The sequence below is a fragment of the Apteryx rowi genome, unplaced genomic scaffold, assembly GCF_003343035.1.
Source record: "Apteryx rowi isolate R43461 unplaced genomic scaffold, aptRow1 scaffold_16, whole genome shotgun sequence".
Classification (NCBI taxonomy): Eukaryota; Metazoa; Chordata; class Aves; order Apterygiformes; family Apterygidae; genus Apteryx; species Apteryx rowi.
This window is the reverse complement of record NW_020447863.1, coordinates 1,151,248-1,178,437: the sequence shown is the minus strand read 5'-3', so window position 1 is coordinate 1,178,437 and position 27,190 is coordinate 1,151,248. Positions and strand designations below refer to the sequence as shown.

General features: G+C 51.2%; 1 protein-coding gene across 1 annotated transcript; it reads right to left on the bottom strand.

Moving 5' to 3' along the window:
* Window positions 1-76: 76 nt before the first annotated feature.
* Window positions 77-27,190, bottom strand: MEGF9 (multiple EGF like domains 9). The gene is made up of 6 exons (XM_026059781.1): window positions 27,085-27,190; window positions 20,475-20,670; window positions 10,670-10,809; window positions 6,652-6,795; window positions 5,425-5,697; window positions 77-1,010 (listed from the first exon to the last, which is right to left on the bottom strand). The coding sequence occupies exons 1-6, from the start codon at window positions 27,188-27,190 to the stop codon at window positions 556-558; spliced, it is 1,314 nt and encodes a 437-aa protein (XP_025915566.1). The 3' UTR covers window positions 77-555.

The following is a 27,190-nucleotide window of genomic DNA, read 5'->3' as shown; positions in this document are numbered from 1 at the left end:
TTCAAGTGTGTAACTTACTCCTCTACTTGCCTCTTGGTAGTACAGTGAACAATGATTTCCCTTCCTCCCCCCTCCCTTTTCAAGCAAGTTCATATCAGGAACTAATATGAAGTCTTTACAAAAGTCTATTTCCTGAAAATCCACCGTGAAATCACAAGCTACTTCTCAAAATAAAGGATGCAGGCATAAGTGTTAGGTTGGCTGGAAGTCAAGTAGCTTCTGATTAATCATGGGGTATTGCTTTCTCCACCCCACCACCTCGTCATAAAAAAATATATTTTAAGATCAGCATAATTTTAAATCCTTAGCAACAGTGAATTCTATGGGTCTTTACGGAGAACAAGAAACCGAACACATTTCACCACATTACCTGAAATTCGGATGTACTACACTTTTTTTTTTTTCTGTTCACCTGCAAGCTACAGCATGCCCAGCGTAAGAGTATCTGAAGAGCAAATTCCTTTGCTTGGAGCCTTGGCACGGATCCTGATACCCCTTCAACAAGCCCTGCAATTTTTTTAAGCCAACTTTGGAACAGCTGGATTGCTTCTTCTTTTAAGCTTTATAATTATGCATGGGAGTTGTCAGTGTTAGCTGTCCGTTCGGTGCAACTTCGTTCCCATCGTCTTCCAACAGGCCTGAAACATCAGCGTTGGGTATGCTGTCGTGGTAACTGCTGAAACTGATGTTGTCCTCTTTGAGTTCAATGGTCCAAAAAGGAGCGTTAAGTTTTCTGTTTTGATACTCACGGTACATGTAGACAGCTCCCACAAAGCCCATTAGTAGGACAACGACTATGATGATAACTGTCAAAATAATTATGTTAAACTGAGTCCATGAAACATCTGCAAAAGCAGAAGTGCTATTGTCAGAGGAACTTATAGGAAATATAGTCTGTATAGTTGTTGGTGACAACGTACTGTTTATCACTGCAGTTGAAAATGACGTTGCCCTGCTGGCATTCGGAGCAGAGGTTCTAAACTCTGTTGTTTCTGGGCCAAGAGTGACTTCTACAAAATAAACAAACAAACATCATGATCAATAAAAAATACAATGAGCCAGAACCAAACACAGAAATATGAGATTTGGCATTTATATCTCAGTTATTATGGCAATTAAGCCTACGCTGTTAAAGGTGGAATTTTTTCAAAATAATTAAAAAAAATAGTTAGCCTTTTTTTTTTTTTCAAGATAATTCTGCAGGCTAAGTGCTCACTGACTGCAGAGTTCCTGTGAAAACCTAGTGATGGACAGGTAAGTGTATTATCCAAAATCTGGTGATGGGTGGATAGGTGCACTAGCCAAGGTTCAGAGATGCATACATGAGCTCATGATGAATGCAAGTCACCCAGTCCAGCTCCTATTCAGTACATGAAAACTGGGCTCCATGAGCTCAGCAAGAGTTTGGACTTTGAGTCTAATGAAGCCAGGGCTTCGCTTGTTGTCCACATGGGCTGCACAGTCAGGCCAGGAGGGTACTGCGACACCAGGAGCTTACACCTTTCACACTGCGTTAGACATAGGATTTACAGTCACAACACAGGATTGTTTCTGCCTTACTTGTACGATAAGATCAAAAGTCAAGTTATGAACAATGAGCCATTAGCATTCTGCCATCACAGTGTTTATTACTGGCTTTCAAAATTTACACTGCTGTAGAAAGAAGGGCAAAATAATCCCAGTTCTGCTTTCGAATGAAGTCATGCACAAAACTCACGGAAACCCCAAGTCTGCATAACCAGAGGCAGAAGGTAGCTGCATCACAGCAAAAAAGACTATGGTTGTTCTTTCTCATGGAACATTTGAAAACAGCAGAAGGTAGATTGGATCCTGTTTTGGTTTCAGCCGATGGTACACATCTGCACATAAGGGACGAGAACATCGAAACTGCCAGACTGCATCACCAGCTCTTTCTTCAGCAACCTGTTCCCCACCACAGTATAACCAAGAATCTCCCTCTCTTCCAGCAGACATGGGATAACTCCCTTCTCAGATCTAGGAGTCAGCAACTAGTTAACCCATGTGAACCCATGTGTTTCCAAAGCATCATTATGTGACTTTTAATACTCTTTATGAGTGCAAAATGACTAACCCTTCTTCAAACCTGTTGAGCTCTAGGCCTCAGAAAGCTGGATATTTTCAAATATGCACTTATAATACAGTGTTTTCTTCACAGGAATAACCTGATCTATTTTAGATTCGCAATTTAATGCAGCAGGAGCCCTCTAGAAGTTGAATCTACAATTGACCAATATGTACTTGACACCCATTGCTCCACACAACTCTCTATACCACCTTTCCCACTATCTTCCATTTCTCGTTCTGCTATCAGAAATGCACCTTCATTTTAGACCCACCTACAGCTGTAGCAGTTACAGTTGATGGTGCCATGCTGTATCGATCCAGCTCTCCTGGAGAAAACTTCTGCTAATTATGACCAAAGAAGAGAGTCACTTCTGAAGGATTCATTTTGCACAGTTGCATCTCCAATGGCAACAGGAGCTGTGAATATTCAGCTGCCTCTTGCCACAAGCCCTCAGGGGGAACTCACGCACGTTAGCTTTGGGCTGTTGGGTTCCTAGTTCAGGCAATGGAGAAAGTGACTTCTCCGGAGGAGGTGTCACACACCTAATTAAGGCTCCTGCTCTGAGTCCCTCCCTGGAGCAACTTCTCTTTTCTCTGCATGTCCTGAATTAGGTTGATAAGGATACTCAGGATGCTGAGTGCCAGAAGGCGTTTCTCTGTGTGATAACAGGCAGAATTTAACAGTAGGAAGCAACATGACAGGAGCAAGAGATTCCTGGATATCACTCTTGGAGAAGGGCATGAGGAATTCAGTCATTCTTTCCAAATTCCTTCATCAGTACTGAATTCCTGGCAAACCCTACCAGTAGCTATAATTAGAAAAAAAAAAGAACAGAGACAATGCCTGATTCACCAGCAAGGAAACAGGACTGTTCTGGGCTTTATTTATGAGTCAGCATCAGCAAAGTTCTGGCAAGGGGAACAAGGGTGAAAACATTTCCTGGAACGGAGCATAGCGTCATAGGGAACCAGTGCCGCATCCTGACTGCGGACCATCGCTTTTGTGCCATGATACAACGATGCCTATTGCTTCTCACCAGAGCTCTGCCAGCTCTCCAGATGTCCCAGAACAGCTCCTTGAGTGCAGCAGCTGTTCCTTCAATGGCTTGCTTTGGCAGCTTTGACATGAGCCTCATCTCCAGCTGCTTGATTAAAACTGAGTCTCTGCATCACTTCTTATATCTCATGTAACGAATGAGCACTGGTAGGAGCCAGGCTACCTCCAGCAGCCACACAGCAGCACTCGGGGAAGGCTGCAATGCTCTGCTGGGCGGCACAGCGCCACGCTGCAACACTAAGTCCATCTCCATTATGCCTCACCATTGGGGTGGGAATACCATCCAACTGGGTCATGCTGCATGTCTGTTCAGTATTCTGTCAACCAGCTTTGAAAGCATCAAAATCTTGGTCAGCTTTGACCCTAAACAATCCCTGTGGATACTTGAGGTTGGCTTTAACTTTGCCTGGGCTATACAAAACATGCTTTCTTTTATGAACCGCTACTACTTAGTGGAGTCTTAAACCCTAACATTTCCATCTGCAGATCTGGTAATGATCTCACTCTAGAAGCCACTCAGAACTAGGCTACTCAAATGCACTAGTGGTTTATGAAAATCTTAACCTAAAATTAGCTAATATATAGTACCAGCAGCATCTAAATTTTTAGACCAACCACATGTAAGAAACTGGAAAGAAACTGAAAGTCTTTCTAATTGCTTAATAAGAAAGAGAAAAAGCAGGTGTCAAGGAAACAAGAAATCTAGAGGAGCACATGTCCCAGTCCCTGTGAAAGAGGAGAGAGTCTTTTCCCATATCAGAAAATGGCTGTAACAATGTCATTAAGATAAAACAAGTGGTGAAAACTGCAAGCATACAAGCAAAGTTGTGCATATGGATTTTAATGGAGCAAGGTCGTATAGTTCTTCGCTCAGACAGAGCTGTGCAGAGGGAGGTAATGGATGAGCCAAAGCAAAAATGCCATTTCCAGCCCTGTAACTGTAAAGTTACAGCTAATAAGCATTCAACTTTTTTATATTGATCATCTCCCTGCACAGAGAAGGACTCTGATTACACCTCCAGAGAGCAGCATGGGAGTGAAAACCACATTAGCTCCTAATGGAAGATCTGAATTAAATCTCTGTTGGTGACAAGGATGAATTTGGGCCCAGGTACTTTCCTGAACTCTGTGTTCTCTTACCTAATACATAGCAATGTCCGCAATGTTTCTATGCATGGAGCTGGAGATCCACCTTGTGGAACAACTTCCTGATAACCAGTGAAGTGACAATGTAAGACCTATTTTCTATTTTCTCCCATTTTACTATGAGTCAACCTGCTATACATTAGACTCTCTAAGTGTCAGAGCGAGCTTGCATCTGAGAATCCTACATGCCATGTCTCAGATGTGGCTTGAAGACTGATGAGTGACCCCCAGAGCAGGTTCTGGTGCTGACTTGCCACACGAGTTTGCATCTCACCTCTCTGAGCTTTGGCTCCCCTATTTAGAAAGCAAAAATGAGAATACCTAAGCTTGTTCCGAGTAGCTGGTTATTGCTTGCACACTATGAGAAGTGACATACGTTATTAAAAACATCCTTTCTAGGGAGCTAAACAGTGCTATTGAATGGACTCGTCAATAAGTACAATTCACTGGGCACTAAGAGAACAAATATATCAAGCAATGGAAATCTGAAAACCTACATTTAAAATTATAGCAAATACTTTTTATTTTTTAGCTCATTCCCCAGAGTTGCCTGCCACAGTTTGGGAAGCAGGGTAGGTACTGAGCTGAATCTCTCAATCACAGATTTCAAGGCCAGAAGGCACCAACATGTCATTATGGTCTAGTTTTGCTTCCTGTACCGCAGGCCAAATGAATACAAAACCTGTTTGTGCCAGCATGGAAAAGTTCTCCGAAAGAAAGGACGTTTCCCAGGTACTTTCCCATGTCAAGACAGTGGAGATTTCTCCACAGTGCACTGTCTTGACCTGTATAAGAAACTGTCTGTCAAGAGGTATTCGCCAAGGGCAAACAGCATGTCAGAAGTATCGCTGCTGCTCATTTCAATGTAGGCCACGCTCAGCTTCTGGTAAGAGAAGACAAAGCTTTACAAGTATAAGAAATTGCCTACGGGGAAGTCTTTCCTGAGCACCATCTTGAACTGGCCCTTTCGGAGGACTAAGTCTCTCCATTTACCTTGGCAGAATTGAAAGCTGCTTCACCTTCAACTGCTAAATGCTCCTCAAACAGTTAACCACATTCCTTCCCCAGCCTCCAGGCAGCTTGTGCCCATCTGATCCGCGCAGCAAGCTCCGACATGGGTTTGAAGAGCGTTTTACCTTTCTTGGTGCAGTTGGTTCCCTCGGGGTCCCTGCTGTAGCCCTCCTGACACTCCTCGCAGTGGAAGCCGGCAGTGTGGTAGAGGCAGCCGATGCACTCCCCGCTGTCCGGCTCGCACACCCTGGGTGACTGGGCCGGGTCCACATTCCCATTGCATTGACATCTCACGCAGATGCTGTCCGAGTTGTAGTAGCCGTTGTCGCACTGGTTGCAGTTGGGGCCCGTGTACCCAGCTTTGCATTTGTCACACGTCGGGGCAGCGTCACCGGGTCCTAAACACCATGGAAAACACAACGGTTACCTGCCGGAGCCCCTTGCAGAAAAAAAACCACCGCAGGATTTGCTCTGTGGAACCTGACCATAAGTCAGTGTGACAAAATCAGCCACCACAGGGTATTAATCAAGCTAAAAGATGAATCCGAAAGTACAGATTTTTAAACTGCAGTATTTTCCGTTTCTAGGGAAAAAAAGGTTTGGAGGTTTCTAATTCCCAGTACCAGCATCACAGAGCAGGCTTAGCACGTTGCTAGGCAAACGGATTATGATTCCGGAACATTTCTATCTCAAACAGCCAGTTTTAGCAAACAGCTGGAACTGTATCAGGGATGTCAGCAACCTACAAAAACTTTATGGATTATATGAAGCCAGAGAAGGCTCAACTGCAAAACTGATCAAGAGATTATCAAAAAAAAATCTTACATATGTTTATTCCAGATACAATTTCTCCTCTTGGTTATATCAAAATATAGCTGGAAGATGGGATGGATCCCTGTTTGAGTCCTGTGCAGATGTTCAGAGCAGGGCTCATAGAGGCATGAAAGGCCACACGGAGCTGTTGGGCATCTCCTGAATCTCCTGGTTGCCCCAAGCCCAGCCAGGCTGCCTGCAGCCCAGCATCTGCCTTTGCAAAAGTTTTGCAAAGGTGACAGATCTGCCTCAGCAAGCGGCCACAGCCTTTAGCGAGGCACTTCCACTGCTCTCCACTGCATGGCTCCTCTCACTAGCACCAACGCAAGCACCAGCAAAACACTACAAATTACAAATGCATATGCTCCTCGTGGCATGCGTTGCTTCCAGTGAGATGCCCCAGTGCCCATGAAAGGCAGATTCACGGACTGCAGATTGACTCACTGGAATGACCCACTCTGAACAGAATTTACTTTTGAAACGCGTTGAAAAGAGCTACTTTAATTAGGTGAAGAATTAAACCAAAACGAAAGCCTTACTTATTTGGCAGGTGCCGGTAGATGCTACAGTTGAACACGGGCAGTGACGGCAGGCCGGGCCAGGACGGGCGCTGCTGTAGAAGCCCTCCTTGCACTGCTCGCAGTGCTTTCCCTGGGTGTTTTCCTGGCAATTCAGGCAGGTGCCTAGGGAAGAGGACACGGAGCACAAGCAGTCCATTCGGCAGCAGTAACTGGAGCAGAACATTTGGAGCAAGAATACACCTGCAGTGCTCTCAATTAGTAGAGTTCACTGGTGATTTTGGATAGCCCCCGGCTAAGATGCAATGCTGGCCACAGTCCTGGCCTCTTATGACCTTCTGATGGTCGCTCCCCACCTCCCCATGCACATGTAACGTGAAAAAGTAGGTGGCCCCAGCAGCACTACCCGCAGCTCATCACTTTAAAGGGCAGCACAGGTAAACACATATTATCAACATTAAACTGTCTTCAAATAAAAGAGCTCTAGTTCGTATTTGTGCTGGTGAAAGGGGATCCCGATTCCTTCAAATTCCCCACCCAAAGAGCGTTCCTTCCAATTTACGCCTTTGAAACACTGATGGCGAGCAGGCAGGACGATGGACTGAACCCCACAAGGATCACCCCAGGGGCACACGGGCAAGTCCTAGTTCCTCCCCTGCGTCCGTCCTAGCGGTGCAGCACGTGTCGCTGAAGCAGCTACTTCCGCTCCATGGAGGCTTCCCACCACACTATGCTGCAGCCTTGACCCCTCCGCCAGAGCAAGACTGAGCAGTTTTCAAAATAAAGAGAAAGCAGAGCTCCTTCCTGAAGGCAATCAGCACAGTTTGGGGAATAGCTTATAACCACACTAGCACGCAAGCAGTAAAAATACTCTGTCCCTTTTTGTGGGCAACCTACTCCTACACCACAGATCTGGTGTTCAGGGGGAGATAAATGTCACCGTGCTGCTCTGGGGGCAGACGGCTCCATCCCACACAGCACGGCTCCAGCTCCACTACACCCATCGCAGGAGAGACATTTGCTGCAGGCACAGGCCAGCAGCATTTACTGACCTTCCCGGAGAAACAGAGGAGAAATGGGGTTCCCGTGAGCCACATCCCCTTCCGAGGGAAGCCCCTGAATCAGAAAACTGACGGGCTGTGTCTTAGCAGAGGCTGCGTCCTAATGGACCTCTAAATTGCATTTTGATATTACTGCGAACAAAGAAAGAAAAATCTTCCCAGTTATCGAAACGCAGCCTCTACCAAAAGCTCATCCATCAAGAGGAACATCCTGTAATTCAGCCGCCTTCTCGCCGAGGTGGCGGTGACCTGAGGGAAGCTTATTTGATTAAATCCCAAGTACAAGACTCTGGAAAGGCAACAGCCACCTTATAACAAACCAGGGTGGCACAGAGCAGTTTATTTACTGCACACAGAAGCCCAGAGAGGAGATTCGCAGAGCTAAGCTGGCAGTCCTACGGAGCATGGAAAAGTCTCATTCAACATTAACCACACGTATAAAATCCCGAACCGGGTTAATGCCGAGACTGTTAACTAAACACAGCAGATTTCCTTCTTAATGCCGGAACAGGTTGAACACCAGGCGCATCCACCACGCTGCAGAGCTCCCACTCGTCTTTTCACGGCGGTGACTCTGCAGCTGAACAAGCCTGGCACGTCCTCGCCGCCGACCCTCGCGCCAACGGAAGACAGAAAACCCTGGCGACGGCGGCGGCAGCTTCTGGGAGGCTGCTGGTTCCCCCGTGCAGAGGGTGACCGAGGACACGTGCACGGCTTCAGCTCCCACGCACCGTTTGCTCTTCCCTCAACAGCCCGTCAGACATGAGCTGGTAGTTTTGGGGCAGAGAGGGCCGTGTTGCAGGGAAAAAATTATCTTCCAGCCTCCGTTTCTCAAATTGCAATCTTCTATCAGCTACTTCGCCGGGAGGCCCCGGACTGACGCGCTCGGGGAGAGCCAACGTGCCTGCTCAGCGCTAAGGGCCTCTTAATCATGCTCTGCAGATGTAAATCTGGAATCACACCTGCGCTCTTCCGTGCAGTCCCGATCATTTCAGGACCACCGTCTCTCCCATCAGCGGAAATTGCTTGCATCCGTCCACCCCAGCCCTGCAAATGGCTGCGTTTCCAGTGAGTCAGCAAGCCGCTCGGCCATGCACAGCATGCTCCGGGCTTGAATCAGGTATCGCTGTGGAAAGCCTTAATAATTAATAGCACTTCCCATCCCGATAATGCCATCGGGAACGATGAAACCTCGTGGTACCCCAGCTAGGCAGAGGCGCCCGTGCTTCCTGCACGGATACGACGCCGGGTACGGGAGGAGAAGGGAGCGCTATTGCCTGGGAAGCTCCTGGCTGCCCAGTTTCCAGCCCAGTGATTTTAACTATTCCTCCCGGACGCAGCTACAGCTGAGGGAGGTCAGGCAGAGATGGTCACGAAGCCGCCAGAGGGAGCCCAAAGTACAGCAGTGATGCAGAAGAAACCTTGAAAATCTGACAAAGACGGCACAGTCGGTACGAGCCTGGAGAGGTCACACACAGCGCGGTCTCCAGATCAGGCCGAGAGCCCTGTGCTGCTTATTAGACGTCGGATCTAGTTTTTATTGACTGTTCTCTGGTTTGGGTTTTTTTTTTGTTTTTTTCTGGCAGCAACAAAACAGATGGAGGAAAAGGGTGGAGGGGGGGAAAAAAAAAGGATTTTTCTCAAATCAACAATAGGTCATTAACCGGAAAGGGGTTTGTTTCGCGATGCCGCAGCCGGCGCTGGACAGTCCCAGCAGAAGGGCTGCCTGAAGGGCCTCATCGCGGAGGCAAGCTCTTGGCTGGTATTTTCTCAAGAGAGGGAGGAAGATTGAGGGAGAAAAGGGAAGAGCAGATTATCTTACACCTTCACAAAAACCCACACACCCAGCTCCAAATCAACCAAACAGTTGCTGTGTACATAGCTTTAGGCACAATCTTATCTCCTTTGATATTAGTGGGAAATGAGCACATACTTCGAGTTCAGCACAGGAATAAATGCAATACTTCATCCTCGAGGAGTGCAGTTTTGGCGTCTGCTGCTTCCCCAGATGTCCACAGAAACGTGCCCTGCCGGGCAGGACCAGGGCATTTGCTGGGCAAAATCTCCACCGCGGCCCCCCGTGCCGTCGCTGCAAACGCACAGGCAGCGAGGCGGCACACGCTAGTGCAGAACTTGCCCAGAAACACCATATGTGATTAGCTCTGCCTCTTTTCCAGGCATGAAAATAGCCTGCAAATTTTTTGAAGTTATTACTTCTTTCTAAGCTCCTGGATAAAATATTACAGAATTGCATTTCACCCTCTACGCTTTGATGAGAATTTGAATTTTAAAGTGCGAGTTTTGTCGCTAAGTGGGGATGGGCCAGGCAGTCACCTAACATCGCTCCTCCGGGGTTTCTCCCATCAGCGGAGATGGGAAAGCAATTTTCTTTTCTCCCTGCCTTCCCGTGAGCTATTCAAGCACGGGCGCTTCGACGTTTGCGCTCCCTCAACGTCTGCGCGAGCGAAAACCAGTCGAAGAAACGTTCAACGAATCGAATGAGGCAAATTTGTAGAGATTGGGGAACGTTAATGAGGGACCGCAGGTTTTCCCCAGCACTGATCGTGTTGTCTGTGGCAACAGCAGTCACCTTACAGCTGCGCCAGTACGGTACATGTTTCCAGGTAAACAGCAGCTAAACAAAAGCTCCTTAAGAGCCGTGTTGTGGGTTTGGGCAAGGGCAGAGAACAACGGCGCACTCATCTCCGAGAGCCGCCGTAGGGCGAGGGCTCAGCGCCACCACCTGCAAACTCAATAACGAAGCCTCTGCTGACTTGATTGAGAAGAGGACTAGCCCCAGCCTTGCCCTGCTTTTTATCTTACGTCTCGAAGGCAACGATTTGGAGCACTCGAGGCACAAAGCTGTGGATAAACAGGGCGGGAGCGGAGGTCTGCTGAAGGAAACCGGCAGAAACCAGAGACGGGGGGAGACGGGCAAAGTTTGCCCCCACCAAAGTCACGAGCGGGGAGGTTGTTACCTGTTACCGCATCGCAGATTTGGGACCGGTTATTGCACTGGCACGGCTCGCAGGTGGTGTCGTTAAACCTGTAGTATCCATCACTGCACCGGTCGCACTTCAGGTCCGTCACACCAACTTTACACTGGCATTTCCCATCTCTGCACAGAGAAAAACACACGATGAAACGGGAGCGTGCTCTGCGGCATCCGAAGTAAAAACCTGCGGTTGCTGCTTCGGTCTCACTCTCCGGGGAGGGAACCTTTTGCCGGGAGCGCGACGTGCAACACGCGGGCAACGATTCCCCAAAAGCGACAGGGAATCGTGGGGGGCTGAGCCGCTGTCCCTCAAAAACCAGCTGGGCAGCAGAAAGCGCCAGGTGCTTCCGAAAGCCGTGGCCTGAAGCCACCGCCATCCTCCAGCCCTTGGCAGCTACTCCCGACAGCCCTGCCCGGCTCCAGGTCCCGCGAGCACCTGCGGCGGTCGCAGGGCCCCGCGGGAGGCTCGGACGCCTGAACGACGGAAGAGCAGCCGCGTGGAGAACCACCTCGCCTCTGGCGCGGCGCTGAGCGGCACCTCCCAATTTTTCGGGCGAGCGGACGATTTCCAGCCTGCCACCTGCTTTCCCGGCCGGCCGCGGCTCTCCCGGGAGCTGGCGCAGCGGCTCAGGTGCCGCCGAGCCTGCCTGCGCCGTGGTGGAGCTCTGCAACGTTCACACCGCGCGTATTCACGTTAGCTGACACGATCAAACACCAGGAGTCTGCAAGAAGCCAAGGATGCCCTTGGCTTTCCATGCCAGCCTCTCTGCAGAGGCTTAGGAGCCTATCGCTTTCCTAAGGAGCTATAAACACGAGCAGTATTTAGGCCTAAATCTCAGAGAAATCACGGGGACGGATAAAACACTCTTTGCCATCAACCCTCCAGCACTTCCCTAGAAAACACCCCGCTTTCCCCCCCGGGCCACCTACCCTGGACGACCGACCAGCCAGGGAGACGGCGGCGAGACAGGCAGGGCGACGGCCCCCCGGCTCACCCCGGCGAGCACCCACCAGCCCAGCCTAACCTCACGCGCTTTTTTAATTCAGTATTTCAGCGTTCGGCGTGCCCGCAGCGGCGACAGTCCGTGGTTCCGCGCCGCTCCTCCCGGCGAAGAGCGTGCAAGGCACCATTTGCTTCCGAAAGCTCCTGGAAAAATCTGTCGATTAAAACTAATAGAGGCTGAGGCTCCAAATGGCTTGACGCGCTGTTTATGTGTTGTTTTTAATTAAAATGCAATAGTTTGCAATGTTTGGGGAAAGAGATTGCTTCTGTTAAAAATCAGCATAATTTAGTATTTCTGTTGTTCGCTTGTTTGCCAAAGAAAGAGGAAATACTCAAAGGCACACCAAAATACAAAACTTTGCCCAAGAGCCTATGCAATTAAATACATTCAGAATAAGAATTTCAGACATATTTTAAGGACTGATTACAAGAAAGAAAGAAAGATGATGTTTCATTGCTCTCCAGACCATTATCAGGAATTGCAGCAGGCAGACGCAGAATTTAAAGGGATGCTGTTAAGCAGCTCAATACGCTTGACTTTCAAAAAAGCTTTTCACAAGACCTAACAGTAATCAAAATGCTGTCATAGTGTTTAAAACTAGAGCAAACAAAAGTCGGTTTTTGTTTGCTCCTGACCACTACTGGCCAGCATTTGAAAGATGGAGCAGGGGACAGATATTCCGGTAAGCAGGAGATGGACAGAGCTAAGAAGGGAAAAACAACTAATCCTGGCACACTTGGAGCTGATGCTCTTAGGGAGAGTGGATATTTCCAGAGTGCAAACTTGGGGCACTACAAAAAGCCTCAGGTGAGGAATGCAATTCTGCCCGCGGCGAATATTTAGACTGAAAACATCTTTGGGGAATGTCCCACGAGCAGGAGTTGACAGGAGCAGGCATTAAGGCTGTGCAACCTTCACCCTCCCAGGCTTCCTCCCCGGAGTCTGGGTGCCCCCTTTTAATCTCCCTTGTGCTCTCGATCAAGCCTTAATTTTAATGACACCCTCCCGCTCTTCCCAGCTGGCATCCTTCCATCCAGACTCCCACTTTGGTTTTAAAAAAAGAGGCTTATTTCCCCAGTGACTCTGCTAGAATTCAAGGCAGCACTTTGGGGCAATGTCTCTTGATTTTACTTGTTAGCTTAAAAATAACAGGAAAGAAAGCTATTAAAAAAAAACAGTTTTGGAAAGTTTGGTTTTAATGCCTCTCAAGCAGACCTTTTCTCAACATGTTACATATGGCACAGAGCCAAGTTCTGCATGTGCAAGAATTAAATCACTCAGCAAATATAAAGCTTTGCCTGTGGTCACTGCTTCTATAGAAATAAGCCCCCTTACAACATCCCTTTTCATAGCTCCAGTCCAGTAAAGACTGTCAGACACTTTTTAAAGCAAAGGTCAATGATATAAATGCATTGAAACCACAAAAAAAAGTCCTGTTAACAGACCAATTGTGCCCATAAAAATCCAGAAACTTGAAAGAAAAGACCCACAGTTTAATACTTGCAGAGCGAGAACTGAACTGCATTTTGAGTATAAGCCAGGAATTTCTTTTTTGGGGGAGGTGGGGGGGGAAGGGAGGAGGGAAACATTTTGATGCAGCAGCATCAATTGCTCAACTCCATTTCAGATGATTATTAACTCCGCTGGAGCCAGCCAATTTTTAGCTCTCACACAAGAACTGACGGAGGATGTGTTGGGACAAAAACAAGCTTCTGGTAACAGAAGTCTGCTGCCAGCCTTGGTTTCTATTACATTTTACGAATATACTTACTTTTAAGACCATGTAGGTAGTGAATAGCACCATCACGTCATCCATCAACTTTATATACGTTTCCTAATGATTAAAAAAACCAACAGGAAGAGAGATGCTGGCAGAAGGACCAGGCAGCAATTAAGCAGCCTGCTGGGATAGAGGCAGACCATGCTCGAGGCTCAGATCCGATTCATCTACACCCTTCCACAGGAAGGGCTACAGGACAGTTTTGGGACCCCAAAGGCCCCAAAAGAGCTCAGGGATCCGCTTGCCTGGCAGGACTCTGCCCTTGGGCTTCACGTGATACCCTTGGAGATGCCTTCTCGCTGCCTCCAGCCAGCAGCCCAGGACAGGCAGCACCTGCCAGCAGGCAGGATCCGGCCGCTAGGCAGCACTCCAAAGCCAGGGCACGGAGTCAGCTGTGCACTAGGGTATCCCACACAATCCTGGGCATGGGGAAGGGGTTTTCGGGATGTGCTGGGGGACAGCAAGGGACCTCCACGGAGAAGACAGGGCAGGAGAAGCAGAGGAACATAAACGGGCAAGTGGACCATCCTTAAGGGATGGGGAGGGATAAAGGAGTCAAACACCAGGAAAACAGGCACTGCGGGGGTTTGTAAATGCAACACTTGGGGGGAGCACCCTACACCCCCAAACAGATCTGTAAAAGCCAGCCTGATTTCACTTCCACCCCCTACAGCCACCTTTTATTCCACCAAAGGGGAAACAGCCATAGGATGCTGGAAATGTCGTGGTTCTCAAAACGATTCATGTCACGAATGGCAACAAAACATTCCCCGCAGTCGGATTTTCCATGGGAGTGCAGAACTGCAGCTACAAAAGTTAGGGGGAGACGACTGAGAACCCCCCTCCATGCATTACTCTTGCTACCGTTAAGCAGGAGGATTGCAGTTGGTCTTAACAACCCGACTTGGAAATCTCGCAGGAGCAGAGCATGAAGAACGGGTAACACCTCCGCAATCCTGCCTCGTCCCTGGCCTGAAGCTGCAGAGCATCACATGGATAATCTTCTGCCAGGTCTGATGGGCAGGAAAGGAAACACCGACCTGATGGGCTCTGCCTGGAGCCTCAGCTGCACCGCTCAGCACCCAGCAGCACAGGAACTGGAGGCTCTGGTGCAAGAAAAAAAGATAGCATTAAAATACCTGTCTGGTTGAGCCAGAGCACAAGGTGCAGTTGTATCTCCGGAGCAATGCTATGGGTCTCCAGTCCGGCTCTGCAGAAACATCCCTAAGTTAGAGGGGACATGACAGACACAAGATGGATGGGAAGATGGAAGACCATAGGCTTAAGGGCTGTTTGGAGGCATGCTGTGCATGGTATAATGGTGTAACAGAAAACCTTTAGAAAGCTCTAATGGCTTATTTTCTTCTTTTCTTTCTTTTTTTTTTTTTTTTCCCTTCAAGGAGGAAGGAAGGAAGGAACTCATTTTGAGTGTTCTCCCAGCTGCCAGAAGAACCTGGATGCCCAGCTGCCGTTGATGGGACAGGGGCTGCCTGATCAAGCCAGAGCTGGCCAAAATGATCCAGCACCAGGCTTTCCCCCTATCCCCTTTTTGTACAAGATTGGCAAGATTTTGCACAGAGTAAGAAAAGGAGGGATTGGGGAAAAAAAAAAAACATTTTGGCCAAAGGTGATGATTTTCATCAAACCTACTTGGCTTTTGGAAGGACAGCTCCACACGACTAGTGAGCAAGGAGAGCGCCCACGGACCCCACGCTGCAAAACGAGGAAAGCGAGGGCTGCTCTCTAAAGCCGGTGGGCGTCTCGAGCTCCAGCGGCCTGCGTGCCTTTGCCCTCGCAGCCGCTGCCTCGCCAGCGGTGACTGCAAACCTCTTATTAAAGACACGCACGTCCTTCGTCAGAGCAGGGCCCGGAGGTGTTCCTGTAACATGTACAATTAACAGCAATGACAGCGCTCCGCATGAATGAGGAGAAAATGCCTTACCGAACCAGGAACAGCTGTAAAACAACGCTTATGAAAAGGCTTTGTCACACTTTGATGGAATAAGACAAAAGGATGCTGCAAAAGCTTAGGAGGATTTTAAAGAGATGTCGCTAAAAAGGTTCGTTTTTCTAGAGAGCAAGACTCCTTTTGTGCAGCTTTTCTCTGATGTCTGACAGGAGCCGGTAGCTGGGGGAAACGTCTCTGTTACATTTTCTGGGCAAGTTCAAACCGCCCGTAGAAAAGTTACCGTTCGAAAACTAAACGCTCCAAGACATTTTCATGGAAAACCAGCACCGTTAACGCTCACCGCAAGCAAACCGAGCCGCGCGAGAACCATCATAACCCACGCCTTGATTTTTTCTTTTCCCCCCTTCTATGCCCATTAATTCGAACATTAACACGTGGGGAAATACCGAGCAGGAAAAGCGCACAGCACACGGTTCGGCGTCACAGCCTCGCTCCCCCTAAAGCCGCTGGAAGCCAAAGCGCTTTCCAAGCGGCGYTAATTTAACGGCCCTTCCCGCGGGCCGGGCCGGGCCGGGCCGTGCCGGCGGCGGGAGAAGCGCTACGCCCACGAGGCCGCCCCAGCGCGAGCGGCTTTCGTGGCGGGCAGAAGAAGCGCGGCTTTATCGCCGCGGACATTGGGCCATTGTGCGGCGCATTCCTCGCTTTGTGCCGGGGGACGCGGTCTGCGGAGACGGCGTCCCGCCACGGAGCTGCGACGCTCGGCGGCTCTGAAGGGCCATTCTGCAAATGTCAAAGGGCCGCGGTGTCCGGCCAGCGCGGTCGCCCCCGCGGCCCCGGCCCCGGCCCCATCCCCCCCCCAACCCCGGGGCCCCGCTGCAGCCCGGAGCTGCATCCCCTGGGGGTGAAGCCACCGTTATCGGCGGGGAGACGATCGCCGTCTCCCTCCGACCGCTGCTGCGCCCAGGCGGCCGCTCGCTCCCGCGGCTCCCCAGGGAGGCAGGTGCAACCCCGACCCGCTCGCGGGGCAAGAGCGACGGGCAGCTAATCGGCTGCGAAGGAGAGGAGAGGATAAAACAGAGGGGACTTGCACAGAGTTAAGGCAGGCAGAAAAATACGCTCCAGCAGGGTGTTCGACTGCTTTTGTGATGTCCACGTGTAACGACTTCCACCACAAGACCATGCTGTCCTCCGCAGAGCGACGCCGGCCGGGCGCTGCTCGGAGGTGACGAGCCGCCGCTTGCCTCAACCAACCTGCAAAAACGAGCGCTGCCCTTCCGAGACAGGAGGAAAAGCGTTTGGGGTTTTAAAGCAGCCCGGGGGGAGCTGGGCTGCCCAGGCCTGACCTCCTCAGGCGAGCAGGGCCCGGTGCGATCTACTGGAGCCAAACGGGATCCGCTGGATCTAAACCAGAGCAGGGCGGAAACACAGCTCCCACCCAGAAAAGAGATTTCAAAAGCGTAATGACAGTCTGTAACGACAAAAAAACGAAGGTTTGCTGGATGCAAAATGAGAACTTCTCCCCCCAGATAACCTCCACGAGGCAGAAGGAACGTGGGGCGTCCCATCTACGGTCGCCACCTCGAGCACCCGGGGACCCTTCCTGCCCAGGCTGGGGGAGCCCCAAGAAAAGCTTCCCCTTAATGCAGCTGCGCTGTCCGACTGCAGGAACCCGCCACGTGGCTTCAACCTGCCCGATGCCCACGGCAGGTCGGGTCTCTGACCTGCCCGGGCCGCTTCGACAGGGCGTTTGACCACAGGACACGAACCAAAACCGACGGCGCCTCCACGCATCAGCTCCCTACCGCCCATCTCCTTACGGGGAAACTGAGGCACGGGCGGATGGAGCAACTTACCCTGCTTAATCTGCAGTCCCCGCTTTAACCCAGGGGTGTTTCTGTTAGTGACAAAGCGTATTAGGTATTTAATGTAGGGCTACTTTAAGGGAATTGAAAAAAAAAAGAAATCCAACGCCGTTTAGATGGTGAACCTAGGTTGGCTAAACCAAAATTTCCCGTGGGGATGGCAACATTGGAAGGGTCCCTGGAAATCTCCTCCTGGCCAGGAACATATCACACGCCGCCGCTTTCCCGTCTGGCTATTCCTGTGCACAAGGACAGGGGGGCACCAGCAAATTATTTCAATATAAGAGGTACGCTTCAACAGCGAGCTCCTCGCACCCGCTTCTTATTTGGGCAGCAGGTTGCTGGAGCTGGAGGAGCAGCAGGAGAAGGCTTATCGCTAACACCCGCCCCAGCGCACCCCTTCGCTCCCGTCCCGCGCCTCCCCAGGAGCCCGGGGAGCTGCCGCGCCAGGGGAGGGCTCGAGCAGAGGATCCTGCTCACAAAAACGGCGGAAAAAAAAAAGGAAAAAGATAAAAAATAAAAAATAATAGCTTGCCAGCTGCAGCCTGTGCACCGCAGCATGTGAGTCACAGCCCTCATGTGACCTTGGCCAAGTCACTTCATACCTCACTTTTCTCCTCCCTTCCTCTCTGGACTATGAACGCATCCAGTCTGGCTATCTTTAGCACACCTCTGTACAGTGCACTAAACTTGGTTTCATCCGGGGTTTCCATGCTTTCTTGCAACCCGGACAACACACTCCCCCGCTCCAAAATTCTCCAGCGCTCCCTGCACAGGCCGATCCTGCACCCGGCCGAGCGCAGCAGCCGGCTGCAGCCCAGCGCAGCGGCGAGCCGGTGTCCGAACGAAGCGCGGTTCGGCATCCGCCGAGGGTCACCCCAGCTAGCCGCTCCACCAAACAGCAAAGCCACCTGCCGCGCCGGAGGGGACGCTGCGCTGATCTCCCCAGACCATCAAAGAAAAAATAAATAAATAAAAAATAAACGAGACCTTTGATTAGCGGCTGCGGAGCCCATTCGCGCTGACAGCACGTCAGGTCAATGTTCACTCCGAGAATCAACTCTCCGCCTCAGGAAAGGGATTTTTTTGTTGTTTTTTTTTTGGGGGGGGGTTAAGTTTTTATTTGATGGTCTGCATCCGAGGTCTAGCTAATAATCCGTGGATTTGGCTGGTCAGATGGCACACTGATACGGAGTTTGCTTAGAAATAATACTAATAACCATGACGTGGTGGCGCTTTAAAAAGCAGCTCTTACAAAAGCCCGTGCAAGCTGGCTGCAGCGCAGCAGGCACGCTTTGTCTGCCCGAGAGCTCAGCCCTCGGGCCGGCCGGCCCTCCAACCAGCTGCTGTCCAAGCTGGTTCGAGTCCAAAAATTACGCTACTGTTTTGCTCAGAGACTCTTCCGAATAGCAGTGACTTTTCTCCCCAAGCCAGCGCGCAGGAATTAAGTTGTGCAAGTAAATGTTTGGTTGGTGCTTTAAAAAGAAAAGGAAAAAAAAAAATACAGCTTAAGGTATTTTTAATGTAAGCAAAATAGAAATTGTTTGCTGGCGTCGGGCAATGCTCGCATGCCTCATCTCCGGCGGGGACTGCACGGTGCTGGGTGCCGCGAGCGCTCCAGGCAAGATGCATTCCTCGCCCTGGAGATCATCACATCGATCGTCCCCCTGCTCCCGCGAGGTTCCCTCTGGCGCCTGCCGCATTCACGGCACCGGTCCCTGCCCCAGGCTTCTAGCTACTTCTTATTTAACTCGAGATTTTTTTTCTTTTAACTCACTCTTTTTTTTTTTTTTAAACGCTGTTTTTGACCAGCCCCTACTGCTGCAGGAACAACACCAAAGCTCCAAGACTGCAGCAGCCCAACCTGGCATGCCGGTCCCGGATCCCGCTCCTCGCCCATCCCGGCACAGGTAACGGCAGAGGGGGCCAGCGCGGTCCCGCCGCGAGCCAAAGCCACCCCGCTCCAACGCCGGCGAAACGACGAGCGCGTTTGCCCCGCTGGGTTGCGCTTCCCACCTCATTTCTCGCGCGCGCCGCCCGGCACGAGGCGGCCCATCTGCCTCGCTCGGAGCAATGCCGATGCCCCCGGTTCTGCAGCACAGACGACTGACCTAGTTTTTCCCCCTCTTTAAATCCCTAGAGGTCGTTTCAGGCTGTGGAAATAGAGAGCAGCGCTCTGGGAGCCCCGTTCCCCTTCTCTCCTCCTGCCCAAAGCTTTCTCCAAATTTTGCTGCGCTCCCTCTTCGAAATGCCTGATGATCCATAGCTTCCCGCTTCCTCCGGGCTGTAAAATGGTGCTGCCAGGAGAGGAAAAGCTAGAGGAGTCCCTTCCCGTCTTCAGGGTCTAGATGCACACAGGCACACGGAGTGCAATTTAAGTAGGCAAACTCCCCTTGGATCTCCTTCACGACTCGGAGCATCTCACCCGAAGTTTCCAAAGACGTTTCTCAGCTCGTTCCACACAATCAGATGTGGGGAGACACCATTTCTCCAGCTCTCTCCGATGACTCAGGGTTGGGCCAAGAACATGTCCCTTCTGTTAACCCGGGCACGCCGGGAGCCCCTCTCCCCACTCCCTGCCTTCAAAGATCAAATTCGCCCAATCTGCCTTTCTGGCCAACATGCCAGATGAGATCTTTGGATTAGATCTGACCAAACGCAGATTTTCCTACCCTGTGGCAAATTCGGATGCTTCCAGACATATTTTTCTATACCTGAAACACCCGGCGAGGCAGGAGCCCGACGTTCCCGTCAGGCAGCTGCTTCTTCCACAACACTCGGCAAAGGCGAACCACGAAGCTTCGCCTGTCCTTGGTGCGATGAATATCCCTTTGGAAAAAACCCTCTGAAAAACCCCCGTGCATCCCTCCCTAAGCTAAAAGCCCGAAGGAAATCGCGTCCGACAGGGACTAATGGAGGCACAAGGCATTAACAGAGAGCTTCTGCTTACGTACAAGTAAGAAACGAGAGTTAACTCCCTTGTGGGCTGCTGGGTCTTTTGCCACGGCTACGGATATTTTTATAATCCAGCTCTTGAAAGAGAGGAAGAACATGCTTCATGAATTTTTATAAGGCCAGCTTCCTTCCTGCTTTTTTTTTTGGGGCTTTTTTTTTTTTGGGCTTTCTTTTTAAATGCCAGCACCAGACGACAAGACGCAGTCGTGCCCGCCGCGCATCCTCCATCCCCGAAAAGCCCGCCTGAACCGCGCGGCCCCGCGCGCCGCCGTACTCACGTGTCGCAGCGGGAATCCAGGGAGCCGGCGGGGCTGCAGCCGCAGGGCCGGCACAGCTCGCCGTCGGGGTGGTAGCCCTCGGCGCAGCTCTCGCACCGCGGCCCCGCGTAGCCCTGGCGGCAGGCGCACCGGCCCGTCGCGCCGTCGCACTCGCTGCCGCTGGCGCTGCCGGCCGCGCTGCAGTTGCACGGAGAGCCTGCAAGAGGAAAAGCCGAGGTCAAGCTCCCGGGCTCCGCTCCGGAGCGCTGCCGCCCCGCGCGGGCTCGCTTTAATATATTGAAATGATTGGTAAATAAATAAATAAATAAATAAATGGAGTAGCCTGGGGTTTGCACCCCCATAGTTTGCACCCCCATAGTTTGCACCTCAAACCTCTCTCCAAAACCGAGCTAGAAGATTGTGGGCATAACTCCATAAGTTGTCAGCTCCTGGAGTCATGTAGCTAGACAAATAATAACCTGTAATATTAAGATAAAACCAGCAACAGGCGGCAAAACTGAAAGGCGCTGAGCATCCCTTTTTTTTTCTTTCTTTTTTTAAAAGAGGAACGAATCTTCTGATCGAGCTCCCCAGTTACGAATTCCCAGTGCCCCCGTGCATTATTCCCGATAACACTTGAAAGAATGAAAACATACAGAAAAAGAGAGATCTCTGCCCAGCAATTTGTATCTGACGGGAGTTTCATCTCCATTTGCTTCCTTGCAGAATGCTTGGTGCTTCAATAATTTAAAGTATTTTTCTGCCAAGGGTGAGTTATAAACAAGGGTTATTTTCAGAAATAGCACGTAAATCCTCAGGGCCTGTACGCGACTGCTGTTATATAATATTCACTGGGAAAAGTGAGTATTCGGGGCACGACACGGAAGGGGCAAGAGGCCGGGCCCCCACCCCAGAAAACCTGAACAAAGCTCAAATCATTTCACGAGGACCCAACACTAACGCTCCACTTCAGCACTAGTATTTAACATTATTTAACATCTCTATTGCACACTTGTGCCCCAGTCCAACGCTTTTCTGGTCCAGAACGGACTTAAGCAGATGCCTGGATTGCAGCTCATTTAAAACCCAGTGGCTGAATAAGCATTAAATGGAGGTAAAAAATAATTTATATCAACAAGGAACGAAGGAGCCCCCTCTTCCCCAAAAGGGACCGTGCAGATGCAGCGGGAGCTGCCTCGCCAGCACCTCTCCCGAGAAGGACCCCTTGCTGTTAAACGTCGTGGGTGCTTTCGCTTTTTGCCTTTGTTCTCTTCTAACGCGAATCAGAGCGGGGAGCACCAGTTCCTAGGCACCGGCGAAACCGCAGCCTGAACCGGGCCTGTATGTTCTTCGATTCACACCAGCAAATAGCACAAACACCTAGAGACTTGCAATTATCCACTCACTTAATAAACCAAGCTCCCGTCTCAATTACCCTCGCGGACCCTTATCGATCCGGGCGCTCGGGCTTCTGTCAACGCAAACTCGCCGGGGGAAAGCAGCCCCTGCTTTTTAGCTTTTTAAAACATGCATCAAAACAAGTTACGCTCGTTCGGTGCAATTAGTCCCCGAAATCTCGACTTAAGCAAAAAGCATTACAGCAGTGCCAACAATCTCAAGTGCTTGGAGGCCAGGTCCGGCCGGCAGCAGCAATAATGAATAACCTCGTCCGCCCCCAAACCCGAAAGCCCTTCGGTGCCATGGGGCCGTGCCGCGGCGGGCGGCTGAACCTGGGCTTGGGGCCGTGCTTGCACGAGGGAGAGGGAGCGGTGCCCCCAAAGACGCTATGCTGATGGCACGAGAACAACGGATTTTGGGTCTCAAAACTGAAACACCAAACCTTCAGAAAAAACTAGCCCTGGCAAGGAAGAAAATAGAGAGTCATAGAAGAGGGGCTGCAGGCACTGGCAAAGGCCTTGCGTTTCTTCCACCCTCTATCGGAGGGCCTGAATCGCCTCTCCGAAAGCATCCGGCCACGGGCTGACCTCAGCAACGCTGCAGTCCTTCCCTGGGCTTTGCCGTTTGCGGGGCTTTGCCACGAAGCCGGCTCAAAAGCGGATTGGGACAGCCAAACGCAACGCTGTGCATGTGCGCCCCGAGCTCCGCGGAGCCGGCAGAGTGAGAAATACTGCAATAATCCAGAATAACCTGGGCAAAAGGAGCGCTTTGCTGCCCGGCTGGCGGAGCCACGGCTCCAGCTGTCTCGGCAGCAAGGACGGAGGCTGCTTCTGCGCCGAGAGGCAGCGGGAGCTGCCATGGAGCCTGTTTCGGCTCCCGTTCAGGGAGCAGCAGCAGTCGGGAAGCCCACCAAACCATGCTACTGCCACGGAGGTCTCCCAAAAGCTCTGTCCCCCGGCCTGCCGCCCCGGCACAGCTCGTGCCGCCGTCTCGCCAAGACGCCCTAAAGCCCCCGGGGCCGGGAAGCGAGATGCAAGCTGACAGCAGCGCCGGCATCCGCTGGCTGGTTCGGTGGCGGAGGCTTGACGCAATGATGCACCAGACTGCGCAAACCTGAGGCTGAATTTGAAAAACCCTGTTGTGGTCCTCGTGGCAGAGCTGGGCTGGAGAAGGCGAGAACGTTCCACAGCCAGAAAAGGGAAGCCGTAAGGAAGCACCACCTCAGGCGCCCGGGAACACATCCGAGAAGATGAGGACTAGAGAAAGCTGCGGGAACACGATCCTGGCTTCCAGCCAGACCCCGGGTACTCGGAGCCTTTATTCCATTTTTGCCAAGCGAGTGTGTTGCTTTTCAAGGTAACCTTCAAAAACACCTTAGCAGGAGGTTTTGTAAACTTAAAGGAGCGAACAAGGGTGGAAGAGCCCAGGGCATCAAAGCCACGGTCCTGATGCCGGGAGAGAGGGAACCCAGGAGCTGCCCAGCACGGGGATGCTCAGCCTCTGCTCCAAGCCTCAGCTCCAAGGTCTCGTATTTGGGTTGGAATCACGCCAAGGCGATGCTCCCTCAGGGCCGTGGCACCAGCCTGCTCCTCCCTGGCTTGCTATAGCTGCTTCCCCTCCCTCTGCCTCAGTTTCCCCATCCGCCGCACCGAGCGGAGGGGACCGCTCAGCTCCACCCCACGGCGCGAACGAGGGGCCACGGGAATAAAATCCACCCAGTCGAGACCCCCACCTCTGCAGGTAAATTCACGCCTAAAAAGTTGCCGTTAATCAGCTTCTCAGAACTAGAGGGACGCAGGGACCGGACCGCCGGCACCTCCGCCGGGTGCTGCGCCCGCGCCGGCCTTGGCGAGGCAGCTCGCCCCCGTGCCCCCGCTTCCCCAGCTGTGAAACACGGAGATTCCCTGCGTGCCGTCCCCAAAGCATCGCACGGCAGCTCAGAGCACTTATCCGTGAGTGATAAAAACCACCACCTTTGCTCACGAAGGCGTCATCAGGTTCTAATTAATTAACAGCCCGACGACATCTGGAGACCCCTGGATAAGGCGGCACTACACAAGCGCTCACCCATCCGACGCGTTACTCCTTCAACCAAGAAGAGGGTTCGGTTTTCACTGCTGGCTCTTTAGAGGAAGGTGGAGCAACCGAAAGGGTTCGCGACGCGCTGGAGGAAGGGCGCCGCTGCTTCGGGTACCGCTGGAAGGAAGGCACAGATTTAATGAGCAATTTCAGCTTGCGCCAACCCTGAATTGAATAATTATTATGCAAAAGCCATAAGTTATTAATAAAGCAGAGAACGGTTGTAACTCCTATTTTTTATTATTTTGGATACATGCCAATGCTGGAAGACTATAAAAAATTCCACTTAGCAGCACCAATACAATTAAGAATCTGCGAAGATTCGCAGGGCTGCTGTTTTCGGTGTCGCGGGGACGCCCAACGAGAGCCTCTCCGTGCCGCAGCGCCGGGTGTCAGCATGCCAGTCCCCACCATGCTCCCGCGCACGGGAACCACCAGTCCCGAGCATCCAGCTGTCTGTGTCTTGCCCGGGACGGACCTGCACCCATCACGTCCCACAAGCCATGACGCAGCCCCGTCACCCACTCGGGGTCACGTCTAGCACCGGACGAGGGAAAAAGTCCTCTTCTGCCGCACAAAGGCGCTTGCAGGGTTGACCTAGGAGTGTCTCCGAAGCCAAAAGCCCAGGCAAACACACCCGAGCCGAGTTTTGCTTCCAGCAAGGGCTTGCGAATATGCTAATAGCACAGTCCACAGTTCAAAGTGCCTAGAAAATGGCTCATTCGAGAATAAAAATAAAATAAAAAGAATAAAAAAGTGGCTGAAAAAATTTGCAAACGGCAAAAAGAAGAAATCACTATGAAACCCATGACGATGCCCATGTCAAAAACATATTTGCTGGGGACATTCTAGAACAGCTTAAATCCTGAACAAAAGCGTCTGCTCATTGGGAGCCGATATCTAAAGCTTGAAATGCTCTTTTTTTTGTTAAAAGACCATGCAGGTGAAGCAGCAAGCTGCGAGATACCAGGGAAGCCAAAAGTCTGGCGGGAGCTGCTTGAACCCAGAGCCCAGCACCAACCTCACCGCTCCGATGCCCAGGCACCTGCCAAAGGAAAAATCCTGCTGGATTTAAAATAGGGGTGACGATGCCAGGATTGGGGCATTTCTTGGCTTTCCTTGGCAGAGACGGAGCCAGACGCGCCTCGGTCCCTCCCCTGCACGCACACAGCTCAGCGGGCAGCCCGAGCGCTGCGGGCAGTCACTTTTTGACGACCGAACGCTTGGGTTTACACCAACGTAGTCTCACTTTACACCAGCGTTGAAGTGTAAAACAGCACTAACGCAAACTGCCATTCATTTGCGTGGAAAGGATCAAGCACATGCCGCACGCGACGCATCCCGTCCCTGGGAAGGCTCCATTTCAGTGTTCATTTACTGCACCTTCTCCGCGCATCGAGTTCAAGCCCTACCTTCTCTCCCCTTGCTCCCCTCTCTCATCCCCCTCCAGGCAACACAAATAAAAGGATCAGGCAGCCGGTTTAAACCCCCATCCAAGGCCGTTTCCTTTCCCCTTATAATTAAATTGTGGAACTCAATCGTCAGGGGATGCTCCGCAAGCCAAAAATGCATGTGGTTCAAAGGAGGGCTGGATAAGCTCGCGGAGGATAGGTCCATTGGTAACTATTAAACTCAGCGATCGGGTTGAAACTTCCTGCTCGCAAAGTCCCCGAACAGCCGGCTGCAGCGGCTGCGGCCAGCGGCCGTCCTCTGCCCTGCCTTGGCTAGTCCCTGAGCATCTTCTGCCGGCCGGTCCTGGAAAGGGGACACGAGGCTTGGCCGCAACCAGCCTGGCAGCGTCGATCATCTCGCCAGCTCGGTGGCATTTCTGCTCCAGTCCTTCCCACGGCACACGCACGTCCCCCTTGAAACAAACACTGCTATTTCCATTGGGGATTTTTCCTTATTACGGCCAAAGACGCAGCTGTGCTGCAGCACCGTTCCTTCCCCTCGCCTCTGAACAGGCTTTTTCTTACCCTCCTAGAAGATATTTAATCCCCTTAACATGAGTTGCTGGTGTGCTGAACCTCCCGCTAGGGAAGGGGACGCGGGTCAGGATGGTGCCGTCCCAGCATGAGATCCCAGATAACGAGAGCAGCTGTGAACATTGTGAACATGCAAACATCGTGGTCCATTGGAAGAGAAGGTCCTATTTAACCCAGCATTTCTAGATTTATTCACTGAGCTCCCGCCGTTCCCTTCCACGTCTCTGGCACCACCGCTTCCATTTGGGTCTCACCCTGGACTTGCGGCATTCAGCTTTGAGACCCAGCGTAGCCGGGTGCTACCAAACAGATAGAGCAAACTGCAGAGCAGGGACTGCTCATTTCTAGGAGTCATTTTTATTCCTTTTCCTTCCAGTATAAAGCTGCTTCTGCCTCCAGCCGTTCCAGGCAACGTGCCTTCGCTCCGGCCATATTCAGCCCAAACATCTGCAGCAAGTTACCACGCATCAGCTTGATCCACAGCTATTAGCTTTCACCGAATATGAAACGATATAAGCTATTTTAGCTCTCTTTCCCAGGGAGCTGAGCTAACTGATATTACCTAATATCCGCCATGGGTCTAAGAGCTTCTGCAAGGATGGTATCAGCGATTCGCTGATGCACTGCAACTTCTTCAAGAGGGAGAGGCGTGCAGCCAAATCCTGGCATTCATATGCATCTAACCGACGCTCAGTACAAAATAATAGTCACATCTTTTGCATTATAAAGGCGCATTAATGTGCTTAGGCCTGTAATTTACTCTCACTTGAGCCAACAGTGCAATGCCCAAGTGGTAGAAAAAGGACCTCTGAGTACCAAAGGGGGGAGAAAAAAAAAATCTCTATCTAATAAGAGTCTTCTGCTATTTTGCACTCGCTTTGTTACTGACTACGTGAAACTCAGGGCACCCGAGTCAGGCACTTGATGGTAAAGAGAACAACATCATTCACATTAATGTTAAGAGCTTTACAGAAATCACTTGTGTTGTTCCTTAAAAGGATTGCATGGGTCAACGGGGGAGAGCAGACAAGGACTTCTCGGGGCTAATACATTGTTTGTAATACCGTTAAAAGATTAAACACGTTTGTTCAGGAAAATTAAATCAGATAAATCTGTTTTTTATCACTTGAAGAGAAATATGGAGTCAAGGGCCCAACTCTCCAGGTCACCGGAAATCACAGGAGCGCTTTTCACTAGCGTAAAGCTGCCAGTCTCGGCGTCCCAGCCAAACTCCAGCTCGGCCAAGAGCAGGTCACTTCTCCGCGTTTCCTCCAT

Bases quoted from the DNA above. Each gene is read 5' to 3' on its own strand.
- MEGF9 (XM_026059781.1), bottom strand. From the start codon at position 27,190: ATGGAGGAAACGCGGAGAAGTGACCTGCTCTTGGCCGAGCTGGAGTTT. The intron at 6,796-10,669 runs GTAACAACCTCC...CCTCTTCCCTAG, and splicing joins AATCTGCGATGCGGTAACAG to GCACCTGCCTGAATTGCCAG. The intron at 1,011-5,424 runs GTAAAACGCTCT...TTTATTTTGTAG, and splicing joins AACCAACTGCACCAAGAAAG to AAGTCACTCTTGGCCCAGAA.